General features: G+C 31.6%; 4 protein-coding genes and 1 non-coding gene across 5 annotated transcripts; 2 read left to right on the top strand and 3 right to left on the bottom strand.

The window, feature by feature from the left end:
• The first annotated feature begins 307 nt into the window (after positions 1 to 307).
• BX664DRAFT_287075 (major facilitator superfamily domain-containing protein) lies at positions 308 to 2,396 on the top strand. Its single transcript, XM_051541729.1, has 5 exons — positions 308 to 562; positions 625 to 696; positions 778 to 986; positions 1,051 to 1,558; positions 1,645 to 2,396. The coding sequence occupies exons 1-5, from the start codon at positions 388 to 390 to the stop codon at positions 2,157 to 2,159; spliced, it is 1,479 nt and encodes a 492-aa protein (XP_051396398.1). The 5' UTR covers positions 308 to 387; the 3' UTR covers positions 2,160 to 2,396.
• Positions 2,263 to 3,669, bottom strand: BX664DRAFT_362430 (uroporphyrinogen decarboxylase). Its single transcript, XM_051548310.1, has 3 exons — positions 3,574 to 3,669; positions 3,423 to 3,482; positions 2,263 to 3,339 (listed from the first exon to the last, which is right to left on the bottom strand). Exons 1-3 carry the CDS (start codon positions 3,635 to 3,637, stop codon positions 2,366 to 2,368), a joined length of 1,098 nt encoding a protein of 365 aa, XP_051396397.1. The 5' UTR covers positions 3,638 to 3,669; the 3' UTR covers positions 2,263 to 2,365.
• A 2,125-nt stretch (positions 3,670 to 5,794) lies between these two features.
• BX664DRAFT_269788 (kinase-like domain-containing protein) lies at positions 5,795 to 7,017 on the bottom strand (the record flags this gene model as incomplete). Its single annotated transcript, XM_051541067.1, has 2 exons — positions 5,795 to 6,363; positions 6,429 to 7,017. The coding sequence occupies 2 exons, from the start codon at positions 7,015 to 7,017 to the stop codon at positions 5,795 to 5,797; spliced, it is 1,158 nt and encodes a 385-aa protein (XP_051396396.1).
• A 4,443-nt stretch (positions 7,018 to 11,460) lies between these two features.
• BX664DRAFT_342940 (uncharacterized protein) lies at positions 11,461 to 12,597 on the bottom strand. Its single transcript, XM_051547239.1, has 4 exons — positions 11,996 to 12,597; positions 11,867 to 11,895; positions 11,598 to 11,765; positions 11,461 to 11,511 (listed from the first exon to the last, which is right to left on the bottom strand). Exons 1-4 carry the CDS (start codon positions 12,560 to 12,562, stop codon positions 11,493 to 11,495), a joined length of 783 nt encoding a protein of 260 aa, XP_051396395.1. The 5' UTR covers positions 12,563 to 12,597; the 3' UTR covers positions 11,461 to 11,492.
• A 3,585-nt stretch (positions 12,598 to 16,182) lies between these two features.
• BX664DRAFT_t125 lies at positions 16,183 to 16,256 on the top strand. Its single transcript has one exon. It is a non-coding gene; the product is annotated as a tRNA-Asn (tRNA).
• The last annotated feature ends 255 nt before the right edge of the window (positions 16,257 to 16,511 follow it).

The following is a 16,511-nucleotide window of genomic DNA, read 5'->3' as shown; positions in this document are numbered from 1 at the left end:
CACACTGGGTTGATTTGTTTATTTATTCTTTAGGTTATCAATCTGTCACATTCAAATCAAAACGAATGAAACTTAATTTCTTTCTTTCTTTTTTTTTCTTTTATTAATATATATTTTAAACCAGTAAGTTATCAGATCCTTAAAATGATGCCAATAGAATACTTTTGAAAACATGATTAATTCTTGTTTTTATTGGATGGTCGGCTGCTCCGAAAGGGCGCGGGATTATCGGTCTTGGGGTTATTTTCTTCCGTATTCCATATGAGTTGTCTGTGTGACTCCATATAAAAAAAAATATATAAAAAAAAAAAAAAACTTTTTCCCTTAATTAAACTACTTCTTTTTCCTTCTTTTTTTTTCTCTTTTTTTTTGATTTTGATCTATACGATGAGTACTGAAGAAAAAAAGACTTGGAAACATCTATTAAAATCAAGATTATTATTAAAGCCTCCTGTAGATGATGATCCTCGTTTATTACCCGGTCGAACAAAAAATGTCATTCTGGGTTTATTAGCATTATGTGCATGTACTCCTGGATTTTCAAGTACCATTTATTTCCCTGGTAAAAAAAAAATATATTATCAAAAAAAAAAAAAAAAAAATACTTATTATTATTATGTTTAGGTTTACCTATGATAACTCAAGATTTACATGCTCCTCCCATTGCTACTACATTAACCGCAGCTTTATTTGTTTGTAAGTTAAAAATAAAAAAAATAAAAAAAATCATGAAATCATGAACTGATTCATCGGACCTTTTTTTTTTTTTTTGATCAGTGTTCATGGGGATTGCACCTGTATTTTGGGCATCTATCTCAGATCATTATCATGTACGTCGATGTCTTTCAATATTTTCAATGTTGATATTTGCTGTGGCTTCCTTAGGATTAGCATTGATGAACAATATTTGGGGTCTTGTAGTATTACGTTGTGTTCAATCCATTGGTTCATCTTGTGGTCAAAGTGTTGGTGCAGGTGTGATTGCTGTAAGTTGAATATTAGATCATCTGTTTTTTTTTAAAACTGATTTTTTTTTGTTTTTTTTTTTAGGATTGTTATCCATTGGAAAAACGAGGAGCAGCATTTGGTAAATACTTTTTTGGAGTTTTCTTTGGTCCTTTATTAGGTCCTATTCTTGGTGGTGTACTGATTATGAGTAAAGAAGGTTGGAGAGCAACATTTTGGTTTTGTCTTGCTCTTGGACTTTTTGCTAGTTTGATGGTTTTCTTTTTCCTTCCTGAAACGTATCGAGACAACGCCCGATTTGATGCATCTTTACCAATAGCGGAAAAAACTGATCAAACACAACAAGGAGTAACACAGACTACGGAGGATGCTTCATCCATTGCTGATGATGAGGATGGTATCACTATCTCCAATTCCACTCCAATCAAAAAAGCTAGGATGAATCCCTTATCATCATTTTTCTTGTTACGCCATCCTTTTATTTTCCTTGCCTCTTTGGTGGGTGGTATTTGTTTTGGTTCAATGTTTGCCGTGGAAACCATCATTCCTAGTTTATTTGAACAAAAGTATTCATTCAATTCATGGCAAACAGGTGATTATTGAAAAGAAGAAAAAAAAATTTTTTGACTTTTTCGCTGATACTAATGATTTTTTTTTTTTTGATGACGATCTATATAGGTTTGTCTTATCTTGGTGCGGGTATTGGCAATTTATTAGGCTCGATTGTGGGAGGTAGATTATCTGATCAACTTCTTTTACGTGCAAGAAAACAACGAGGTCGACCCATGGTAGAAGATCGCTTGACGTTGAACATTTGGCCATGTTTGGTGATCATCATGCCTTTTGGTTTGTTACTGTTTGGATGGATGGTGGAATATGATCGTTCGGTATGGGCCGGTATCATTGGATTTGGCTGTGTGACCTTTGGTATGACTCAAATCATGACAAGTACATCTGCATATTTAGTAGATGCTACCCCTGGGATTGGTGCATCTGTTACTGCTGCTGCTAATTTTGTACGGATGCTGATTGCATGTGTGTTGACACTTGCTTCTAATCCTATGGTCTCAGCTTTGGGTGCTGGTTATACTACCGTCATGTTGGCTGCTCTTGCTTGGTTTGGTGCAATCTTACTCTTCATCCTGAAAATATATGGTGAACGATTAAGACAGTGGAGTGGATTTATGAGTTAAAGAAACATATTATCATCCATCTTATTATCATTTGAATCTATTATCAAGATATATTCCCCCCCCCCATTTTATTCATTTTCATATAGAAAGCATATAGACAGAATTGTACTAAAACTTTTTTTTTAATAATCACAATAATAATCACAATAAACAATAATAATAATAATAATATATAAATATCAAAATTAAACTATTGAAAATACATACTATTTACTAATTTCAGCAGATACTTTTTGAACAGTTTCCAAATACACCTTGAGAGCTTCAGGATCAACAGTAGGTAAAACACCATGACCCAAATTACCAATATGTTGATGACCACCAAAGGCTTTCACCATACGAGTAGCCGTTTCACGAATAGCATCATCACCACCATACAATACAGAAGGATCCATATTTCCTTGTAACACCACCTTGCCCTTGGTCACCTTTCGAGCATATTCAGGATCAATCGTCCAATCCAAAGATACCACTTCATAACCAATATCTACTAAATCTTCTAAAGCGAACCATGCACCCTTTGCAAAAATCGTCATGGGCACTTGTTCCAAACCTTGTTCTTTCAATTGTTGTTTGACCTTGGTAGCAATTTGTTTGATATAAGGCAAAGAGTAGATCTTGAAATCATGAGGAGAAAGTTCACCAGCCCAACTATCAAATACTTGTAACATTTGTGCACCAGCACGGACTTGGCCTACCAAAAACGTCACAGCCACATCAGTAATGCGTTGTAAAAGTTCATGGGTTGCATCAGGATGTTTCCATAACCAAGATTTGGCCTTGGATAAAGTCTTACTGCCACCACCTTCAATCATATATGCCATTAATGTCCAGGGAGCTCCAATAAATCCGTACAAAGGTACTCGTCCATCCAACTTGTGTCGAGTTAATGTAATAGCTTGATATACATAGCCAAGTGCTTCGTCTACATTCACATCTTTAGTCAATCGTTCCATGTCAGCAGGTGTCACTAAAGGAGCAGGGAACACAGGACCTCGACCTTCTACCATTGTTACTTCTAACCCAAGTGCTTGAGGAATTACCAAAATATCTGAGAATATGATGGAGGCATCCAGTAATGATCCATATCGGTCAATAGGTTGTAAAGTCAATTCACAAGCCAATTCAGGTGTACGACAAATTTCAAAGAAACTGTGTTGTTTGCGAACAGTGTGGAATTCTAAAAAAGGTTGGATGTCATCCCCATTAAAAAAAAAAGGGCGTAAATTTTACTTGTAAAAAGAATCTTGTTAGTTTTCTTACCTGGTAAGTAACGACCAGCTTGTCTCATAATCCAGATCGGAACTCTTTCGGTCTTTTCACCTACAAAAGAACAAAAAGGGAATATAAATGCTTAGTAAAGTTGAATAATAATAATAATAATAAAACGGATCTTTATAAAGAATGACTTTACCTCGAGAGACACGTAAGATGAGATCATTTTTGAGAACAGGGAAATTAGTGGGAGAATATGACATGAGATGATTGGAGGATTAAAAGTCTTAAGAAGAAAAAAAAAAAAGAAAAGAAAAGAACAGGAACAAAAAAAAAAAAAAAAATAAGATTGCTTTGTTTGACCACACACCCCTTCTCGATGTATTTTAAACTCAATCTCCAATCACAAAGGTTATTCTTCCACTACCTTTTTTTTTTGAGGTCAACATATGGATAGACCTTTTCCAGAGATGGTTTTCTTTTTTTCTTTTCTTTTAGTGTAAAAATTATAAATGCGACTTTTTGGTTTTAAAAAAAAAAAAAAAAAAAGAATAGACAAGGGTTATACAGTGTTTTCAAAGTCTTTTTTTTCGGGTCACAAGAAAATGTTTTTCGTGATGTTATCAAATAAAATATCGTGCTTTCCAAAATGAATGTCGCATTACCACTTTTTCAGATATCGCTCCAGAGATGTCGGTAGAGTACACTAAAAACACATAACATATTGATGATAACTTTCTTATTAATAATAAAAGATACAAAAGAAAAGTAACATAGGCTTTTCATATTTTTAGCAGCTTTGGGTGTTGTCCATAATTTTTTAGGTATTGATTGATTGACAATTGATGATTGATGATATGTGATAATGGATGATTGTATGTTGGATGATTATAGGATGGATGATGGATGATTGTATGATGGATGATTATAGAATGGATGATGGAACATTATGATCAGTCACTGTACAAATTACTGATAGAATACAAAATACTTCATTCTAGTTACCTTCTGACAGAACAACATTTTCTTTTTCTTTTCTTTTTTTCTTTGAAAGTGTCAAAACACTCTTTTATCAGCCAACATGATAAATCAATATAATAATAATGATGATCACCAATGGAAATTAAAAAATGGCAATAATAAGTATTCTGTGCACAATCATACTATCATTTAAACTAGAACAACTAAAAAAAAAGAAATCTAGTCATTAAACTAAAACACGACAAAAACAAGTCAGTATCATGTATCACTTAGTACATGGATATTGTAATAATAGAACTTAATGTAGAACATTTATATAATTAACTTTATTATAAAGAGAGAAATGTTGCTAATACCAAAAAAAAATGATGAAGTAGATACTAAAAATAATAAAGTAGATACTAAAAAAGACAAATGATAAATTAAATACAATAGAAAGAGAGAAATGTTGTTAATACTAAAAAAAATGATGATGAATTAGATACAATATAAAGATAGAAATGTTGCTAGTATTTAAAAAAAGATGATAAAACTCGCTTACATCTTGTCTCATCATTTTATCTACTAAAATTAGCTCATAATTGCAAGGGTGATTCATTTTCTTATAAAGGGATCCCTTTGATTTAACTTTTTTTTTTTATTTCTTTACATTACATTCATCTTACCTGCCTCCTTTTTTTGGCCTATCTGCCTGCTTTTTGGCCTACCTTCTTCTTTTTTTTTTCTGTCTATCTTTTTCTTTACAAGTATTCTTTAATGGTTTAATCACCGTTGGTTCAATCACTCTTTTTTTTTTTCTGTCTATCTTTTCTTTACAAGTATTCTTTAATGGTTTAATCACCGTTGTTTCAATCTTTTTTTTTGCCTATCTTTTTATTTACAAGTATTCTTTAATGGTTTAATCACCGTTGGTTCAATCAATTTAACAACCTAACAATTTAACAATTTCCGGGATTGTTATAGCCAGGTACCTACTTTCGTTGCAGCGATGCAGCGATCACGTTGCACTTAAATGGTAAGCTAGTGAAAGGTTTTTATCTGGATAAGTATTACTCATTTTTTTATTTTTTTTTTTTTTATACGTTAACTTGGTGAACTCAATTGGTGGATTTCCTTTTTTTTTTTTTTTTTTTTGATTACTCTTTTTTTTCATGATATCTATTTTCTTATATTCTCTATTTGATTATGCGACAACTCTTATTTTTTTTTCTCTTCTGTCATTTATTTTCTATCCTTACGATATTTTATTTCCTATTTTTGCGACATCTTATTCTTTGAATTCCGTCATTTTTTATTGAATAAAGTGTATCTTTGATATTAAGTTCAAAATTTATTAAGTATAGCTAATGATGATGAAAAAGGGAAATGATATGCTAGTCTATGTACATTTGATGAGAAGAAATAGAAAAAAAAAAAAAAGTATCGAACTTTTTTCCTTTTTATATCTTTAATGAGGAAAATTGATCCAAAAAAAGAGAACAATCCTTATTATTTTGTTCATCTAGATGAATGGATCTAGGAGGATGAAGAAGAGGTGAAATGGGAGTTTCCAAGGGAGAAAATAATAAATCATCATCATCATCATTATCAAGTACAGACTGATTGTTAATAAAAGAACATGGATGACGACCAGGAGTAGTAGGAGGAGATGGTAAGCCAACTTGTGAAAATGATTTTACATTATTGGTAACAATAGGTAAAAGTGAACCTGTGAAGAATGGACAATGTAAGATAGCATGTTCCAATTCGTCCAATGTCATACGATCTTGAGGATGAATGCTCAGCACTCGTTTTAAAATACGATGTAAAGGTACAGAGATGGTGGGTAGCATGGTCATCAAAATGGATGGATCGTCCATATACATACGAAAAGCTGGATCATGAAATGAAGCACGATGCCATGGATTACGTCCTGTTGTAAGATTAATAAGGATAATACCTAAAGACCAGATATCATTAGGAGCTGTTGCATATCCTTGTCGATGTTCATCAAAATCACCTTGGCATTCTATATATGGGCATTAGAAATGAAAAAGATGAGTTTTAAATAGTTGATCTATATATAGATCTTACCTGGAGAAAAATAAAAAGTACTGCCACATCCATAATCTTTTGAAACAGGATCTGTGGTTGCCAAGCCAAAATCACCTAATTTTACAGTCCAACCACCATCAAACACCATGATGTTTTCACTTTTCAGATCACGATGATAAACGCCAGATTGATGACAATGACGTACAGCACGAATTAATTGTAAAAAGACGTGACGAATCATGGATGGTTGATTGACATAAAGATGACGTTCAGTGATAGCAGTAAATAAATCCCCTTCAGGACTATATTCTAAAACCATATGAGTCTCCATCATCTGTTGTTTATTGTCATGGTGACTAATAGGACTACGAAGTACTTGATGAAGTTGAAGGATATGTGGATGAGGAGTCACTCTTGCATGGAGTCCAATTTCCATTCTTTGTAATCCTCTTTGTTTCGCACTGGTACATGGTGGTAACGTTTTAATGGCATACCAAGACGATGGTTGTAATAAATCTCGTGCTAAATAGACTTGAGCATATGCACCTATGCCAAGAGATCGATGTATTTCGTATCGTTGATGAATCAACTGACCCAATAGTGATTGTTGATGATCATGAATTGTCATATTATTATGATAAGAGATTGGAGGGTATATATATAAAAAAAAAAATTAAAAAGAAAAAGAAAATAAAGAAAAAACGATGATCGAACTTTTTTTGTTTATTTATAATTCTTTTTTTTTTTTGCCAACTCGTACTATCATGCATTGAGGTTTGTACGACAATACTAGGTTTGAGAAAAGTCCTCCATCGATTTGTCATACGAAACCAATCTGACTGTTTCTTCTTTTCTTTTTTTTTATTTATTTATTTATTTATTTATTTATTTACTATTTCAAATATTATATTATATTTACAATATTTTTTATTGATTCAAATGATATTATAAAGTAACTCTTTTCTTTTTTCTTACAAATAATCTTTTATTTTTGTAAATGAGAATAAAACTGTTTTGTAGTACCATCGGACTACAAATTCCACATGACAAGACAAACTGGATTCCTTTTTTTTTTTTTTTCTCTTTTCACACACCCACACACACACACATATATATATACAAATATCAACCAAGATAAGATTTATGAATCTTTCCCTCTTTTTTTTTTTTTTTTTTTTTGTTGTTGGTTTCTCTTTTTTCTGTCTAGAAAAATTTTCTATTGGTTCATGACTCAAAAGGGAAGAATCGAGATCGACTGCGGAAAAACAAAAAAGGAAATCTTGATGGGGGGACACTTTCTCATTTTCTTTTTTTTACCATAAATGCTGATGATTTCATTTGATACAATTAAACCATATGGTTACAAAACATTATTACAATTACATATATAGTTTTTATTCACCATCAACCAAAAAAAAAAAAAATTACGTGGTCGGGGCGCAGAAGGACCTTATGCCGATCGGTTTTATTTTCTTCCTTTCCGGAAAAACAATCATTATAGCATGTGATCAAAAGTGTCTATCTGCTTGACATATTACCTTTTTAAAAAGAATCTTTTGTATTTATGCGGTATTAAAGTAAAAAAAAAAAAAAAAAAAAAAAAAAAGGAGGTCTATATAATTTGTCATCATCGATGAAATGTTCCTTAATATATATGATGACCAGTGAAATAATCATCATTTTGTAGAAGATGATCATCAATAGATAATGATGATAATGTTAGAAATGCGTAAAATCTGTCATTTCCGAAATTCATATGTTCCTTTTTTTTTCAAACTATCAGCAATTATCAAATGGATAATTTGATTATTCGTGATACCAAAAAAAAAAAAGAAGAAAAAAAGGATCACTTTAAATATTTAATTCAGATGGAAATAGAGTGTTTTCAAGGTTTTTTGTCGGGTCGCAAGACAATGCTTTTCGTGATGTTATCAAATAAAATATCGTACTTTCCCAAAATGAATGGCGCATTACCACTTTTTCAGATATCGCTCTAGAGATGTCGGTAGAGTACATTAAAAACACACAACACATTGATGATAACTTGATAACTTGTTTATTAATAATAAAAGACACAAAAGAAAAGTAACATAAGCTTTTCATATTTTTAGCAGCTTTGGGTGTTGTCCATTCTTTTTTAGGTATCAATTGATTGATGATTCATGATCGATGATTCATGATTGATGATATGTGATAACGGATGATTGTATATTGGATGATTACAGGATGGATGATGGATGACTGTATGATGGATGATATGTGATAATGGATGATTATATGTTGGATGATTGTACGATTGTATGATGGATGATGAAACATTGTCGTCAATCACTGTACAAATTTCTGATAAAATACAAAATACTTCATTCTAGTTACCTTCTGACAGAACAGCATTTTCTTTTTCTTTTCTTTTTTTCTTTGAAAAATGTCAAAACACTCTTTTATCAGCCAACCTGATAAATCAAATATAATAATGATGATTCATCACATCAATGGAAATTAAAAAATACAATAATAAATGTGCTGTACACAATCATACTACCATTTAAAATAGAACAACTAAAAAAAAAAAAAAAAAAAAAAAAAAAAAAAAAAAAAGGAATCTAGTCATTAAACTAAAACACGGCAAAAACAAGTCAGTACCATGTATTACTTAGTACATAAATATTGTAATAATAGAATTTAATGTAGAACATCTATGTAATTAACTTTATTATTAAGAGAGAAATGTTGCTAACACTAAAAAAAAAGAAAAAAAAAGATGAAGTAGATACTAAAAACAATAAAGTAGATGATAAATTAGATACAATATAAAGAGAGAAATGTTGCTAACACTAAAAAAAAAATTATGAAGTAGATACTAAAAATAATAAAGTAGATACTAAAAAAGACAAATGATAAATTAAATACAATAGAAAGAGAGAAATGTTGTTAATACTAAAAAAAATGATGATGAATTGGATACGATATAAAGATAGAAATGTTGCTAATATTTAAAAAAAGATGATAAAACTCGCTTACATCTTGTCTCATCATTTTATCAACTAAAATTAGTTCATAATTGCACGAGTGATTCATTTACTTATAAAGGGATCCCTTTGATTTAACTTTTTTTTTTTATTTCTTTACATTACATTCATCTTACCTGCCTGCTTTTTGGCCTATCTGCCTGCTTTTTTGTCTGCCTTCTTTTTTTTTGGTCTATCCTTTTCTTTACAAGCATCCTTTAATAACTCAACCACCTTTATCTGTATCTCCATTGATCTACCTCTTTTTTGTTTTTGGGCTTGACCGTGGTCGTTAATGCGCATTTGCGTGGTTACGGTCTGCCTTTTCTTTTTTTTTTATTCAACAAATTCCGGGATGGTTATCGCCATCCTACTTTCGCTACGGCGATCACGTTACACTTAAATGGTAAGCTAGTGAAATATTTTTATCTGGATAAGTATTACTCATTTTTTATTTTTTTTTTTTATATATGTTAACTTGGTGAACTCAATTGGTGGATTTCCTTTTTTTTTTTTGATTGCTCTTTTTTCCATGATATCTATTTTCTTATATTCTCTATTTGATTATGCAACAATTATATTTTTTTTCTTCTGTCATTTATTTTCTATCCTTACGATATTTTATTTCCTATTTTTGCGCCATCTTATTCTTTGAATTCCGTCATTTATTATTGAATAAAGTGTAGAAGATCTCTAATCATACCACAGAAAATAAATATAATTCACATGAAAAAAGAAAAATCAGTATAATTGTCATTATCAAAAAAAAAAAAAAAAAAAAAAGATTTAGGATACAAAAAGAAAAATTAGAATATTTTCTATGACCAATATCTATCTTCTTGATTTATACAAAGCAAGTTTTTACTGAACAACTTCATTTGGCTCTTCACACGCAATGGGATTACTTCACCATTAGAGGGATCATATAATATTTCTTTATTGTTTAGTGTGTCATCGAATTTTTTTTTTTAACCATTCCACTATATGATTTGTTATAGACAATACGAATAAGGCAAGACGGAAAAAAAAAGATAAGTGTTGTGTTTCTAACATCAACCTCTTACGTTTTATCATCTTAAGTAAAATCATGCAGTGAGTCTGAGTCAGAATTACCTTTATTTTATTTATTTATATCTCCTTGTTTTTCTTTTGTTTTTTATCACTTTTTTTTATCACTTTTTCTTCCTCGTCATTACAATCTTTTAAAGGTAGTTAATCTCTCCTTGTTTAGTTTAGAGTATAAATATGTTGTTTTATTTCTATAATATTAGAACTTATCTGTTATCTTCTTTACTTTTTACATTCTCTAAGAATCAAATAACTACTGTATTTTCGTGTTTACGTCTCTATACTTCTTGTATTGTCTGCTGTCCGTTACTGATATTATACCATCTCTCCTGTGACTTTTGACACTGGTCTCCAATCGCCTTCTGTCACGCTGCCTAGCTCTTGATGGAATTGGACTGTCAATAAAGAATAGTATTGAACGGCTACTGATTACAATCATCAGTAGAATCATCAGGGGGTAAGAATATGGTACATATATATATAAAGAGAAAATCATAGCTAAATAATTTGTATGTATATATTTGATAGGGACGACTCGACCAACCCAGAAGCAAACAAAACGACAGCAACAATCAAATAACATCATTTCTGTCTTCGATGCTCAAATGGCCAGCTTTACTAATGTCAGGCCAAATTTACAAAAAATAATGTATTATGTATAGCACCTTAATTTCCTTACTATTTCTTATCTGTACAATAAACAAAAAAAAAATTTCTTTTACGATTGTCGTATCAGTATGAGAAAGACATGTCCATGTATCCTTTTTTTTTTTTTTGATCATCTATAGGGATTTCTACTATTTGAACGTATACCAAGTGATTATTAACTTGTCTATATATATATATATTTGTTTGAAGATAATAAAAGTTTTTTTTTATCATTGTTATTATCTACACACGTTGCTTTATTGGGATATAAAGGATGAATTAAAGAAACTAAGCTGTATCTAAACTACATTCATGCACATGCTGGTATCAATGACCTTGACAGGCTTTTCGTTTGGTCGGTATAATATGTAAGCATTGATCACCTTCGTTGACGCTTCCTATAAAGAGAGAGAGAGAGAGAGAAAATAAAGCTGATGTAACCCACTGTGATATTACTTTTTTTTCCATTATCTCTTGTACTTACTGTTGATAACCTGATGGTGATGATGGTGATGATGATGGTGATGGAGTTGTTTCTTCTTCTTTTTCTTCGTCTGCTGTCGTTGTATGAAGTACTTTTGACTTTGATAATTCATCTTTCGATGATGGTGTCGCGGATGTTTCTCCTGCTGTTATTGACGATGATGATGGTCTATAATAATATTATTATCCACAAAAAAAAAAGGCAAGTTTGAATAGAGTGTACGTAGTGGTAGATCTCTTCCTTAAATGGTCAGTATAGTGTAAACTTACTTTATGTCCTTGCCTGACAGTCTCAGTTTCTATTAATAAAAAAAAAAAAAAAACTTGGAATTAGTACATCTTTTTCATTTTTAATCATCATCCCTATTTCTCTTTTTTTTTTTTTTATTATTAGTATACCTTAAGCGTCTTGACTTCACTGTCATGTGCATGTTGCCATTTTGGTCCAATGAGGCGATGAGCTAACCAGTGTTCCATACATTGAGCGGCGGGAAGATTGTATGAGGCAGCAGCTTTTTCAAAGGCTTTGTATCTGATCAATTTTTGGGAAGGACTGACAGAACTCCATTTGATACGTGATAAACCAGGAGTGCCAGTATCCGCTTGAAGTAATCTAAATTCATGTTTGGCCAAATAATGCAATCTACTGACGGCAAGATCTACTTCAAGATTATCCGTTGTTCCAAGCCATTGACCAACCACTTCTCTAATATAAGCTGCCACATCGACTCCACGTGCTGGTGGTGCAATGACTCTATCATTATTCGTAGTTACAGTCACTGAATCTGGTTGTTGTTGTTGTTGTTGTTGTTGAAGTTGCTCGTGGTTAGTAATAATTGTTTCCATCTTGGTCGCCAAGTTTTCTACCGTACGCAATAATTGATCTAGTTTCTTTTCTCGTTCATCAAACTTGATCACTAAACGATCATATAAATCTAAAAAAGGTGTATTATTATTGTCGGACATTATGACTTGGTATGATGAAGGGAAAAGAAAAAGAAATACAAAAGGAAAAAAAAAAAAAAAAAGGTAGGTCAAAATTAAATGAGGAAATTCCAATAAATTACGGGGTTTCAATAAGAGGATGATGATCGACGACAGAGCCTCCTATTTTTACTTAAGTAATCCCATTGCGTGTGGAGAGCCAAATGAAGTTGTTAAGTAAAAAAAACTTCTGTATAAATCAAGAAGATAGATATTGGTCATAGAAAATATTCTAATTTTTCTTTTTTGTATCTTAAATTTCAATCTTATCTAACGGAATCCCATTGATTTTTTTTTTTTTTGGTATCACGGATAATGTGTAATGGACAATCTGACAACTGCTGATAATTTGAAAAAAGAAAAAAAGGAACATATGAATTTCGGAAATGACAGATTTTACGCATTTCTAACATCATTATCATCATCATCATTATCTATTGATGATCATCTTCTACTAACTACCGTCAAAGCAATGACTATATCACTGGTCATCATATATGTTAAGGAACATTTCATCGATGATGACAAATGATAGATCTCCTTTTTTTATACTAGCTTACACAGATCTTCGCATAAACATTAATGTCCCCAACACACGACAAAAAAATCAATAAATAAAACAGTGACAAAGAAGAAGAGTAAATATTTATTGAGGGTAAAACATATATAAGTAATCATCAACACATTGCGTCCATCAGTGCTGTGCCGTATTCTTCACAAAATGAGCTACCAGTTTAGGCCCATTCTGCTCTTGTCCCAGAAGCGCTGTTACATCTTCTTGATAGATCAAGTCACGCTATAAGGTTTCAAAATAAACACAAAATCAATTAGATCACGTAAATATAGTTATTTCAAATGTTCGGTTTTGCTTATCTTCAGCTTTAAAAGGTGTTCAACTACCTTAGTCCACATCCATCTTTCGTTGAAGTCTGTTGTTGCCGACCGTACTTCAACAGCCACCAAAATAGATCCTTGTTGCCATGATCCGATTCAGTCATTGGTCCAACGGCATCTAAACCAATCATCAAAAAAAAAAAAAAAAAAAAAAAAGGGTTTCACTAGTATCCCTCGCTGTTTTCCATCAAAAGTATATCCAAAATCATAAGCGTCTAAAATTGGCCGAATGATATTGTACGATCGAGTATATAGTTGTTGATTGGACTGATGGTCTTGCAAGAACCTTTCCAGGTTGAAATGACTGACTTCCAATCAATTCCTTGACCCTTTTGTACAGTTGTATCTGTCATAAGTACTCGTCTCCGTGTCATTCTTGATTCCAAAATGACCTTCAGCATGTACCTTGAGAATAATTTCACCAGCATTACCAGTGGGTAGCACTTCCTATAGTGAGTTCGATATAGTAAATAGTCGCCCAGAGACTGACATGGACCTTCTCGCCATCGCATGCACCGATCGTTTTTGGTTTTTGTGTGGTACAATCCACGGGATATCTTTGTCTTGTCAAATAGTTCGATATTCACCAAAATGATATAAACACACTTGAAGCGAGCTAGACTTCTATCACGGTAATCACCTGTACAATCAATAATCGTTCGTTCAATTGAGTTTCGTAATGTATAGAGTTTATTCAAAAAATATATATTAAAATAAAAAAGTAATAAAATAAAAAAGTAATAAAATAAAAAAGTAATAAAATAAACCAGTCCAAAAAAAAAAAAAAAAGGACAGAATGCGACCACCAAAATCAAAATACTCCACGCTGATTGGCTGAAATTATCAATAAGAATTCATAGTGAATGTAGTCAGCGTATGCTCCAGGGCAACTATTATGATAAATCATTACACATATGATGATAAATCATTACACATATGATGATAAATCATTATCAATGAGAAATAAAATACTAATACACATTTAACCCATTTCACATATTTAAAATATAGTTTTAGAGACAAAGTATTGATTTAAAAAAAAATATTTTTGTAGAGCGAATAAATGGTAAATATATCGACATTCTTCATTCATTAAATTAGAGCTCTTTGCTTAGTAGAATAAATTTCAAAGTCCCCATTTTTTTGTTTATTTTATTTTTTAATACGCGTACTTTTATTTTTTATTTTTTTATTTTCCTTTTTACCCTTTTTTTTTTTTTTTATTCAATAAAGTTTTATTTTATTACAACTATTTTTATTACATTTCAATAGGATCGATTCCATCTACAAGATGTACGCTTATGTTACAGGGACGAAATACGCTGATACGACAGTTTTCAATGATAGTACTGAAGAAGTAGGCAAGTTCTGTGCTACCTGTCACCACGATATAATGAAGAAAAGGGTGCCCAATCTGTGTTTGTCAAATGGATTGAAGTTTATGGATGTCCCAACGCAGATTGGCCAACTTACAGGGCTGGAAGAAAGACTGGTAGCAGCTCGACATGTTTTTCAGACTATATGGAAGGTTTATGGTGGACAATATAGATCAAAAGGCGCCATCGTCAATGTACCTGCCCGTGTGAACCGGGTTGTATCTTCTATCCCTCGTCCAATGAATGACACTGGTATACTTCACATTCAGCTGGCTCGAAGATTACGATATCGTCACAATTATGCAGTGTTAAGGTGGACCTAGTGAAATCAGCAGCACGGATATTATGCCAGCAACCTGTATATCGAATGTTTAATATTGGCGATTGTATCCTGTCTTCCCTCGTGGATTTGCAACAACAAGAAGTGGGACCCAGATAGATCAGATCTTCGCTAGTTTTACACCACATCACTCGGGAAGATATTTCTCTGTAGCTAGCTATCATGACCCGCTATACTGTATATACCATCTATGAATAAAGATCTTTGTCTGTGTTTGTCCCTTTTTTTTTTTTTTTTTTTTTCTGATTTGCCTACAGAACAATACTTAGTGACTGGAAATACGGAGTATGAAAGCCGATGGTTTTAACCTGACTTTCCAAGTCTGGCTTCACATCTTTTTTTTTTTTTTTTATTTTCTTTTCCCTTTCTTTTCCTCTTCCATTGACTTTTTTTTATGGTTTTAATTATATACATTAATGTAGTCGTTAGTTTACATACTTTTTTTTTTATTCAGTAAAGTTTTTATTTTATTATAACTATTTTTATTACATGTCAATAGAATCGATAACAAGATGTATTATATGTGTAAGAATGCATTCTTTTTATTTTATTTTTTTTATTATACGCTTATATTACAGGTACGAAATACGCTGATACGACAATTCCATCTTCAATAAGTTTTTTTTTTTTTATGTTTGAATGCATTCTTTTTATACTCTAGTTTACGCATACTGTATATATTGATAGGTACGAAATGCGCTGATACGACACATATTATTCAATAAAGTCTTTTTTTTTTATTTTTAATTATTTTGTTACATGTCAACAGAATTGATGCCAACCTGTATTCTTTTTTTTTTTTTTTATTCTTGTCTTTGAATGCATCCTTTTTTTTTACACTGTATTTTTATTTTACACAGCAAAACATATAACTTCCATCATGAATAAACTCTTGTCACTTTTTAAGCCCTAAATGAATAAACTTTGAATAAAATTTTCGCTCCAATCTGGATTGGATTTATGTAGTAGAAACCAGTCTAAACTTCAACTTCGCCTCCATGGCGCAATTGGCTAGCGCGTCTGACTGTTAATCAGGAGGTTGGTAGTTCGAGCCTACCTGGGGGCGATACTTCTTTTTCTTTTTGAAAAACTTCGTTCCCGTCGGAGTTTGAATGCTTGGGTTGCGTTGACTTTTCGTTATGGGAATGTTACGGTGTTATGATTATTTTTTTTTTTTGTACTGTTGGATGATTTTTTGGTTTATAGGTTCAAAATTGAAAAAGTAAAACGGATGATTGAAAGTTAATAATGTTTATAGTGAGTACCAGTACTTGATTACGCAAGCACACGTATAAGAAAAGAGATAAAATAAAACAAAAAG

This window comes from Halteromyces radiatus (assembly GCF_025201355.1).
Source record: "Halteromyces radiatus strain CBS 162.75 chromosome Unknown BX664scaffold_10, whole genome shotgun sequence".
Classification (NCBI taxonomy): domain Eukaryota; kingdom Fungi; phylum Mucoromycota; class Mucoromycetes; order Mucorales; family Cunninghamellaceae; genus Halteromyces; species Halteromyces radiatus.
The sequence above is the reverse complement of the archived record's forward strand: the minus strand, read 5'-3'. Positions and strand labels throughout refer to the sequence as shown.